Here is an 11,059-nt window from a genome sequence, read left to right as displayed (position 1 = left end):
ACACTTTATTTAATCTTCTTGGAGCCACTGTGGTTCTAGCTTAGAGGGTAGTGTCCCTCTCAGAGCAGGGCAAGGATTATGTTACAGCCAGACAGTTATTGGAGCTGGGCGCAGTTTTATTTAATTTACACCCCATTCAGCGCCTTTTGCATGAGGTTCCCCAGTTTATTTTTTTATTTTTTTATTTTTTGCTAATGGCAAGTAAAGCTTTTCCGCATCCATCGGTGGCAGAGGTTGCATTGAAAAAAAAATGCAACCGTGCAAATGGGGAAACTGAGTCCGGAAGTCTATGGACGTCAAGATACTAAATTGCAAATGAAGCCCGTGTGTCTCTATGCCAGACTGTGCCAGAGTCAACCCTTCTGATCACTCTTCTAGAGGCACTTAAGGGAGTGAGGGGATGTTGCCCAGATCAGAGTCTTGGGGTTAGGAAGAGAAAGAGTGTGTGTATATGTGTGGGGAGTGGGAAGGGGGCGGCGGCTAAGTTTGGCTTTAGCTCCAGGAGCTAAACCTGGAAGAAGCCACTTGCTGAGTGCCTGAAGCATAGAACCCCAGTCTCCTCTTGTATTATTTATCTCATCCATAAGCTATTCATCAATCCATTACTTATTCATCTCAACGCTAAGGTAATTAAATATGAGCTCACCGGGAAAAGCCAAGACTGCAAGAGACAGGGATAAGAGTATGGTGAAGAGGGTCATTAGAACGTCTGCAGTCATTGATTTGTGATGAGAAGTGTGAGATTCCCTTTAGGTGACACCGAAGAGGGCGCCGCTTCCCTAGGTCCGGACTTGGTCACCACCCTCTTCAGCACCCTAGTTCCCTCCCCCTCCCGACCCCACCTCACTTCCCACCTCTCCAGGTCCTTCTCCTCCCACCACTCCTTATCCCAGGGCTCGGCAGCTTCGCCCTCCCCACGCGGGGCGGCACGCTGGCGCGGCTTTGCTGCCCGTCCGGGCGGCGCACAGGCTGGCCAGCTTCGGATAGGCGCCGCTCACAGCCAATCAGAGTGCCGGGGACTCTGCGCGCTTTAAGGCCGCAGCGGGGAGAACAGAAACCAAGTTCCCCGGCAACCAGCAGCATCCACCCGGCGGCCGGCAGGCAGGAGCCAGCGAGGCCCGGAAGGCTGTAGAGTGCGCCAGCCACTCGGAGTCTAGCGCACCCCTACTTCGTTTTCCTTCGCCTCCTACCCGCCAAGGTCCGACTGGTTTCTTCGCCTGCGCCAAGCCTAGGGAGGGGGTTAGGAGCAGCCGCGCCCCCCTCCCCGCGGCAGCCGCCCCCTGCTCTCCCAGCTCTGCTCGCTGCCGCGTGCGCCCGGGCCGGTGCGCCCCGGCAGCGCCAGCCATGTCGATGCTGCCGTCGTTTGGTTTTACTCAAGAGCAAGTGGCGTGCGTGTGCGAGGTTCTGCAGCAAGGAGGGAACCTGGAACGCCTGGGCAGGTTCTTGTGGTCGTTGCCCGCCTGCGATCACCTGCACAAGAACGAGAGCGTGCTCAAGGCCAAGGCGGTGGTCGCCTTCCACCGCGGCAACTTCCGCGAGCTCTACAAGATCCTGGAGAGCCACCAGTTCTCGCCTCACAACCATCCCAAATTGCAGCAGCTGTGGCTGAAAGCGCACTACGTGGAGGCCGAGAAACTTCGCGGCCGACCCCTGGGTGCCGTGGGCAAATATCGGGTGCGCCGAAAATTCCCGTTGCCGCGCACCATCTGGGATGGCGAAGAGACTAGCTACTGTTTTAAGGAGAAGTCTCGGGGCGTGCTGAGGGAGTGGTACGCGCACAACCCCTACCCCTCGCCGCGGGAGAAGCGGGAGCTGGCCGAGGCTACGGGCCTCACCACCACCCAGGTCAGCAACTGGTTTAAGAACCGGAGGCAAAGAGACCGGGCCGCCGAGGCCAAGGAAAGGTACGCGGCGTGCTTGCCCAGGCTCGGGTGACCCCAGGGATGAGACCATCCTTCGCTCCCTTCTGCCCCCCGCAGGCGTCGCCACCGGCTCCCTATCCGCCGCCACCGGACAGAGGTCCGTGGGGCGGCGCCCTGGTCTCGGCGGCGCTGCAGTAAAAGTTCATGAACTCTTGAAGTTGCCTGCTAGGGGCTGGGCCGCGTTTGCGTGGAGCACCCGCGCGTGGGTTTCTTTGGTGGGGAAGAGTGTCGGGAACTGTCGGCGCTGGGTTTGTTTCATGCCCCCCTTGGCTGGCTGTGGGGAAGAGAGGGGGTGGCCAGGGAGTTTGTAGATCAGAGGAAACGGGGGTAGTGCTTGGTATCGCGAGGGAAGCGGTTCGGTGCGGCGGAAGGTCTCGAACCTCCGCCCTTTCTCTCCGGCTTGAAGCAGCTCTGAGTTGAATGCTCGGCCCCCAGTGCCTCCCGGCTCTTTGCTCGCTCTCTCCGGCTGGTCTATGGAGGAAAGTTCTGCTTCATTCTGTGCTAGTTGGACAAAGGGAGGAGTCTTGTAAAAAGAAATGCTCTGGAAAGGGAGCTCTAGGGGTGTCGCTCCTTGGTGTCCTATAAGAGGGTCCAAGCCTGGAGAAGACTGCCGCCTGCCGCGCTCCCTCGTGCGTGGCCGAGTTGCTTTCGCTGGCCCCGCCGCCCCCGCTGCGAGGGAGAAGGGCTCCAGTCGTTGGCTCCCCTCGTCTGGGAGCTGGGAAGCAAAGCTTTAAAAAAAAAAAAAGAAAGAAAGAAAGAAAAAGAAAAAAAAGAAAGAAAGGGGAAAAAATCTCCCGCCTCCCCCTCTCCCCCTCCTGGCGCAGACGCCGCGGCTGCGCGGCCCGGGAGGCTCGCAGAGAAGCTTCTGGCGGAGGTTTGGAGGCGCACCGGGCGGGCGGCGGCGGGCGTAGCGCGGGGCGGAAAGGTTGGGGAGCCAGGCGCAGGGACCCGCTGTGCTCGCCTTTGTTCACTGGCAGCCTGGAGGCCGAAGATCTGGCTTCCAAGTTCCCCTCCGGGTGGAGAAACCACAAGTCTGCCTAAATTCCGCGGAAAGAAGCTCTCCGAAAGAGAGGGAGAGAGAGAGAGACTGTGCTGGGAAGGGAGTGTGCAGGCGGGCGGGCGCTAGGCGCGGGGTGGCTGCCGGCGCTGGAAAGGAGGAAGAGCGAGTAGTTCTGAAGTTGACTGGGACCGGGTGTGGGGACTGACACTCGGTCGCGCGGGGTCTGCGGGCGCCCAGCCTGGGCGGAGCAGCGAAGTTTGCCCGGCTGAGAAAGAGTGGGAGGCTCTGGATTGTGGGAGAGCAGCTCGAGAGGGGAGCAGGAGGGGCTGAGAAATGAACTAGGAGCAGCGAAACAGAGATTTCTCAGTTCCAGCTACCCTTTAGTTTACAAAACGGCTGGTCCCCGAAGCCAAGCGAGGGCCCACTCCCGGATGAAATCCGAGAGACTGGCTAAGCTCCCTGTGTTTACTCAGGTCACTGGGCCGCTCTGGGCACGACTTCCCATGACCTGTCCTAGGTCTCTAGAACCCCAGTCTCCGTGCAGGGGCAGGGAAACTGGTCATCTAATTGTTTCCTCAGATGGAGGCAGGCAGTTGACTGGGGTCACAGCAAGCATTTGTGTATTGGGCAGTTTGTCTCCTGATCACTTCTTTATCGCAACAACCATTTGTCGGAAGGCTTCCAAACAGTTACTTGGAAGTATGGGGCTGGTTAGTAGGTACATAAACATAGCTGCTTGAACAAAATTAAAAACATTTTTTTTTGCTCATTTTAAATAAACCTGGCTCATCCGACTTTGAGAGGTTCAAAAGAGAAGGGAACTATCTCCAAGAAGCAGCCCCCCCCCCATTTCTTTAGTCCGCCTCTTCACCTCCCCCATGACCCTTGGGGCTGGGTGGGGGGCAGAGCTCCTCCGTTTGGGTTGGTGACAGATTGCACAACGGCCCTTTCCTCCTTCCAACCCCCCTTCCTTCATCTCACACTTTTTTTTTAAACTTTTTAACCATATGGCGTTGTCCTCTATTTCTCAGGGAGAACACCGAAAACAATAACTCCTCCTCCAACAAGCAGAATCAACTCTCTCCTCTGGAAGGGGGCAAGCCGCTCATGTCCAGCTCAGAAGAGGAATTCTCACCTCCCCAAAGTCCAGACCAGAACTCGGTCCTCCTGCTCCAGAGCAATATGGGCCATGCCAGGAGCTCAAACTATTCTCTTCCGGGCCTAACGGCCTCACAGCCCAGCCATGGCCTGCAGGCTCATCAGCACCAGCTCCAGGACTCTCTGCTGGGCCCGCTCACCTCCAGTCTGGTGGACTTGGGTTCCTAAGTGGGGGAGATACTGGGGCCTTGAAGGGATGACCGGAGCAGCAACCAACCGCAGCATCTAGGGACACTTGTACATAGAAGCCAGGGGCAATTCTGCAGCTTGATTCTGGGGTTCTTTGCGCAGAAAGCAACCACAGGCTTTCACAATTGTCTTTTTAAAAATTACAGTCGACAGTGATCTCAGTTGAGCCTACTCTCCCTCTTCTCTTCGGCTCTTAATACCCTCGCATCGCATTTCCCCTCTCACTAAAAGGTCAGGAAACAACAAAAACACCCAGGCTTGGTTCTGGGCAACCCAGGTATCCTTTTCAGTAGTCCCTTCTTCCATGTCTTCCTCCCCCTCTCCCTCCTCCTCCTCTTTGTCTTCTTTTAATGAACAGAGATTACAAATCAACTGGATTTTAATTATTTTCTTTTAATTTATTTATGGAGAAACGGTTTAGGGAAGAGGAAAAGGAAATGAAGAGAAAGAGAGAGAGACATATCAAAATAATGAAAACAAGAAACCTCCAGTCTGAGAGGAACTGGCTGCCTTCTTAAGATGAATAGGAAAAATATAATCATAATGGTTTTTTGATGGGAAGATTAAGTTTACATTTTTCATATTTAGTGTTAAATAATTTTACGTAGGTTAAAATAAAAGAGCAGTATTAGTGAGGGAAACAAGTGCCTAAATGTCTTCATGCTCTCTATGTGAGGCGGTTAGAGTAGAAGCGATGTTAGTAACGCAACAAACTATTTTTGTCAATTTTAATGGGGGTTTTGGTGATTGTTTTCTTGTTTTTTTTTTTTTATGACAAACTCCAAATGTGTACCAATGGGGGGAGGGGAGGGAACCACTTTCCTAAATGTCATCACTTCTTCCTCAGAAACTTTCCTACCTGTAGGCTGCCTCTGTCTACTCCTAGTTTCTACGTGACAGAGGGTGCCAACCAACCTGGCAACCTGGTATTTGTTACTAAAACGGCATGTGTTTTTAGGTTTCATTTCTATTGTACCTAAACCAGTCTAAATTAAAACTCAGTAGACCAGCAGGAGTTTGATTCTGTTTCTGAAAGGTGAGTTATGTATTGCTGTCATTGGGCCTATTTAAAAACAAGTTTTCTTGCTTTCTTAGTGGTAGTCATGAATTGCAGGGTATTTTTGAAGTCTATCACCTGAAGCCAAGAATAGTGGCTAGGTTAATGCTATGATGAAAGAAAAGAAATTTAGCCTTGGGTATTTATTTATTTTTTTTTGTTATTTAGAAATGCAGTCTTGTTTACCACTGTTTCTTCTCCACAGCCTTCGTATGTTGGCTCAGCTCTCTTGTGTTAGCAACTTATGAAAAGACTGTGAAAGCAAACGTAATTTATCTGTTTTTTTTTAAGGGAACTCGAACCAGAATTTAAAATTATGAATTGATTTGTACAAATAAAAAAGCAGGCCATCGGAAACTCTTTTGTCAGATAGTGTCCAGGAAAACAAATCTCAGTACATGAAGGCTCCATGTTCTTTTTGCCTGGGGCAAAATGATGTATCTTCTGTATTTAGCTTTTAAGACTAGTGAAACAAATGGCATTATTTATTAAAATTCTACTCAGAATAACAGGATTGGCTTGTTCGTGCTTTGTAAAATATTGTTCCCCAGGGAGAGTTTTTTTTTCTGACATGACAGTTTCATAATTTTGATTTTTCCTCATCTATAAGTGTCAATATTAATATATTTCTTACCTTTCCCTATTGTTCTTGACCTGAGTAGAATGGGGTGTGTGTGTGTGTGTGTGTGTGTGTGTGTGTGTGTGAAATTAAAGCTCCCTTATAATGAGTTTTTTTTAAAATTGTCGGATTGTTTTAAGTTCAAAAGAGAAATGGTCACTGTGCTTTTAAGCATAGTCACTTTTACTTATAAAGTCATTTTCCCTTAGTGATGGACAGATGTGCACACAGAGACCATCATTTGGGCTGGGAGCTCCGGGTCCCATTCTCCCTTGTTAGTGTTTTGGATCATTAAGTCGGTGTTTATTTAAGTCACTAGGGTGTTTATTCTCTGCGTCTTGGGCCACGGAGAAATGCCACCCTCTGCAGGAGGGGCTCTCACAGGGAATCTCCACACATTCTTTACATTCACTCCCCAAAACAAACACCCGGCACAAAGATAGCTTTCAGTGACCCTGACAGGCTTCAAAAGAGACCGCGGAAATCTCTCTGGAAAATAAGGAAGGGCCAATTACTTTAATTTCTTACATGCCCTCGCTTCCTACTCCGACTACCCCCCACTCTTGCAGCTCCTCTTGGCAGAATTTTAGAGTCCTGGAACTTCTGTCTCCTAGGGCGCGCCGGCCCACTTCCTGCTCGCTTGGTTGGTGGATCTTGGAAAAGTCTGCAGGTCTGGCTAGCAGCTAAGACGGCCGGTCCTGTAAAAGCCCCCGTGATTACTGCTTGTAAACTCGTTAAAAGGACAGTTTTCTGTCATAGCCATAAACTCTTTGTAAAATCCCTGGCACCCGATCCAGAATGTGCATATTCCAGATGTGTTTAATAAGAAATTGCAGTCTGCGTCTCTCTGCCGTTCTCCGCTTAGTCTGGCTAAGAGCGGGATAAGCGGGAGGAGGTGAGAAAGCTGAATATTGCTCTTAGTTTTCCTGGCAATCATTTTTTAGAGAAATCATTAGGGGGGGAACTAACCATATTTCCCCCCTCGAGGAAATCTGCGAGAACCGGCTTTTGAGGGGTCAACTTATCTTCTCAGAGTCAAAGTTTAACTAAATCTAGAGCCACTTTTCGTTTCTCCTCCACAGATTTCATAGCGATAGCCAAAAATAATGAGCAGGCTCTTATAAATAAAGTGGTTTCAGGACGAAACTTCACAGCATCTGCCAAGTGAGAGAAAAAAGCAACAGAAACAAAATAAAACAACAAAAACACCCCACCAAATCGAATGATGTTTTCTAAAATGTCTTTAATCTCAATATAAGGTCGCTGGGATCCGGCTTTCTTCTCTCTCTGACCGTCCTTGGCTGAGAAAGAAGCTTCCTAAGGATTTGGAGGACAAGGGGTTTGGCCAGCAGTTCCTGAGTCTTTGGCTTAGCAGATAATAGGGACTCAAGAACTTGGATTCAAGACTACTGGAGCTGGTAGCAGGAGGTATTAAACCTATCTTCTAGGCAAGAACAGCCTGGTCTTCATTTGGAGATGGGGTAGAAGCTCCCAGTGGAACCACATTGGTGGGCTAGCTCCCAGGGCCAGGCACCGCACTCCTGCGCAGCGGCTCTCCGGCTCTGCAACGTCCGCTTGCAGAGGCCGCTTTTGTAGAGGCCTCCCACGCCTGAAGGTCTTTCGCTGAGACCACCGGCAAGACTCCAGACCCAAGGTCCAGAGGCTTCTTCTGCTGCAGAGAACTGGGAGAGCATCTGTTATCTGCCTGCTCCGGAGGCTGTTGATGCCACTCTGCACTGAGAAGAAAAGAGCGGCCCTGGAGCGCGGAGACAGTCTCTGTTCCCTGTGGCTTCCAAAGAGAATCGCACCTGTCTCAGGACCCTGATCCTATGGCAGCTCCAGGTGCAGGGGCTGGAGGACCCCTGCGAAGTCCCGGAGAGCAGAGGAGACCAGTCTGACCTCAAGAGAGCAGAGGAGGCCTTGGACTGGGCCTCGTGGGACAATGCAGTTGTCGTCCTGGGCGTCCCGGGACTCTCCCAGACTCAAGGCTCGGCCTCCCTGATGAGTTCCTAGCTCACGCGAGTGGCACAGGACGCTCCACGGCGGGGTGACACCCGGCCTTGAAGTGGGGTAGATCCCCTGGCTGCAAGAGGATCCCAGTGCGAGTTTCAGCATCACCGGGCTTCTACACCACGCCCTCGACAGTCCGCTCCGGTCGGTGCAGCCTCGGCCCGGCGGCCGGTTTACCCCCACGCGGCTCTTCCCACTAGACTGGAATCTTGACTTCGGTTCTGTGACTTTAACGCCTTATCGAGCGCTGGCCAAGCAGTGCATATCAGGGAGCTGGCCTATTTAGGAGTTAGTCACCAACTCTGCGGCTGGGGAGAGGTACCCTGGCTTCTAAAGTATTTCTTTTAGGGCAGAGTCGTCGCTGCTTTGCTTCTACAGTGTGGTCGGATGGCTCCGGAGGCAGCTCCCTCTTCCCTATGTCCAGTCCGGGATCCAGTCGAAAGGCACCAGCCCAGGGCACCGCATTCTTGGTTCTGGAGGTTGAAGTACACAATCTAGCCAGATTTTATAGAAGTGGGTGATATTGACAGGCACAGGTGAGGTGTTCCTTTTCCAAAGCCTTCTCCCAGAAGGCTCTCAAACTTTCTAGACCACCCCCTCCAGAGGTCCAAAGCCAGAGGAACTAGTGTTGGTGGCCACTATGTCTCAGGAGATTTCGCACTGAGGGTACTCGAGGACTTCGTTTCATAGGCTGCCGGCTTGCCACTAAAGAAGGGACTTCTGAGCACTTCAGGCTCTGCTCTGAATGGGTCTTCAAACACTACCTGGAAATGTCTCTAAGAGGAATGGGCTAGAAAAAGTATGAGTGAACCAGCCAGGGACAAATACTATCAAAATTATGTCCGAAGTGCTGGCTATTCTTTTATTCAGAAAAAAAGAAAAACAAAAACAAAAACACTGCTGCTCTGGAAAGGTCTCATTTTCTTGTGTGTGTGTGTGTGTGTGTGTGTGTGTGTGTGTGTGTGTGCGCGCGCACACACACACACACACACACACACACACAAAACTTCATTCCAGCTGATGAAATTGGAAACCTGTTCTCCTACTGAGGATGACAATCAGGGTTTTAGACGCTGTATTCCTCTCAGCGAGAAACAACACTGCAGTAGCATTTAAAAACAAAGAAAAGGGGGGTTGGGGATTTAGCTCAGTGGTAGAGCGCTTGCCTAGGAGGCGCAAGGCCCTGGGTTCCGTCCCCAGCTCCGAAAAAAAGAACCAAAAAAACAAAACAAAACAAAACAAAAAAAAAACAAAACAAAACAAAGAAAAGGAGACTGCTAGGGGCGCGTGGAAAGCCGCCTGTTCTCCAAGCCGGGCCTCAGATCTTCTCCTTTTAACTTGTTAATGGAGAGCCCAGACCCGGGTTCTCAGCAGGTGAGTACTGCTTTCAGAAAAGTACTCACTATTCTCCATTACTGCAAAGCAAAAATAGTCTCCACGACCAAACAGAACAAGGTAGGAAAGAAACCAAAAGCCAAACATCAACACCAAGTCAGTGAAAATCGGAAATAGGTTAGTTTTAGATTTTACATATGTGTAAAATCTATGTGTGCCTGAAGCAGCCACTCAATTGTAGTTAAAGTGTGGCTGAAAGCCACTGAGGTTCTTTCTGTTAGCGTTAGCGGTTGCCATGAAAAGAAAAATGGAGAGATTCTTTTCTGTATCTTTACTTTGTACAATACACTCTAAAAATATATGCCACCTGCATTCACCTGGTCCTCTTTCTGCCCTTCCCTCAAAGTTAAAACAAAAAACTCTCTGAGGCTGCTACAGGTAGACTCAAACTGGAACATGGGTGGACTGATGGCCAAATTTACTTTAATATGCCACGTAAATTGGTTTAATTTGGGACTTTAAATGGACTATGACTTTTAAAATGCCATGACTCATTCATAATAGAAACAACTTCTGAGGGGGAAGTGGGGGATTGATGGTGACTTCAGGATTTGACCTGCTGTGTCCTGTAGAATTTAAGTAAGAGTCCCAGACTATACATTTTTACTGACACGTTAAGCGTCTTGAGATTCATAAAGAATACATCTCATGGAGAAAGTCAATGTCCTTGATAATCTAAATGTCCCAGGCAGCATACCTGTGAGGTTGACTTTTTTAGGTGTACTTTTATTGACATTAAGTATTTTACAAACTCCACTGCCCACCCCCACACCCTCTCTTTTTCCCTTTTGCCCTCAGGCAAGGCTTTCCCTGCTATTCAAAAATTTCCAATTTGACTCTAGAATCATCCAAGTGGTTTAAATACCAGGGGAGAGACAATGGGGTTGTGACCCCTGTCTCACCCAAGAACAGAACAAAACAAGCCAACAGAATTATGACATCGGTTGGTTTGGCACTGACACAAATATTGTGTTACTGTAAGCATCTGTATGTGGTGATGCTCCCCTTAGCTTGTGCTGCTTCTTGTGTGTGGTAGTGGTGGGGACTGGTATGGGATGGAGGGGAACAGAAGCTTACAGCGTTGGTAGAGGACACTCATTTTGACCAAATCCCCTGTGATATTTTGTTTGCAAAGTTAATTGGAACCTCTTAAGATATGAGCCTAGTTAGCACAAGGAAGACAGAGCTAGGGCTGAATTTAGAATGCTTTAAAGGTGGAAGTAGGCAGTCTTTTTTTTTTTTTTTTTTTTAGGTTGACTGACATAGAGTGTCAGCACATGATAGCTAGCGTCTATGGGGTTAAAGGAACATTTAAACAATTGGACCCTTGTCTGCTTTCAGATATGTGTGGTGAATGTCTTCTGTGCATCGCTCATGCTATATAAACATGACACACTTCCCCTAAAGTCAAGGCTTTTTTTAAAATTTTAATTGAAGAATAATATTGCTCAGGGCTCTAAGTACAAATCACTAATCTAAGAAAATCAGTTCTGGGAATCTGGAACCATTGGCTGTTTTCAAAATAAACAGACAAAAATCTTCATAAAAAAGGCTAGAAGGATTATTTTACGTGCAGTATATCTCCTGGTTTCCCACACCAAAAAAAAAAAATCTTTTAGTGGAAGAACTAACAGACAGAATGGTAGTAACAGGCCACTTATCATATTTCTACTTAAAAAAAAACTAGTCTGTTTTAAAGTTTCTAAACT

The 11,059-nt window shown here is 49.3% G+C and overlaps 1 protein-coding gene across 1 annotated transcript; it reads left to right on the top strand.

Moving 5' to 3' along the window:
• The first annotated feature begins 729 nt into the window (after positions 1-729).
• Positions 730-5,966, top strand: Six1 (SIX homeobox 1). The gene is made up of 2 exons (NM_053759.1): positions 730-1,904; positions 3,954-5,966. The coding sequence occupies exons 1-2, from the start codon at positions 1,345-1,347 to the stop codon at positions 4,246-4,248; spliced, it is 855 nt and encodes a 284-aa protein (NP_446211.1). The 5' UTR covers positions 730-1,344; the 3' UTR covers positions 4,249-5,966.
• The last annotated feature ends 5,093 nt before the right edge of the window (positions 5,967-11,059 follow it).

Source organism: Rattus norvegicus, chromosome 6, assembly GCF_036323735.1.
Source record: "Rattus norvegicus strain BN/NHsdMcwi chromosome 6, GRCr8, whole genome shotgun sequence".
Classification (NCBI taxonomy): Eukaryota; Metazoa; Chordata; class Mammalia; order Rodentia; family Muridae; genus Rattus; species Rattus norvegicus.
This window is presented reverse-complemented; position numbering and strand designations above follow the sequence as displayed.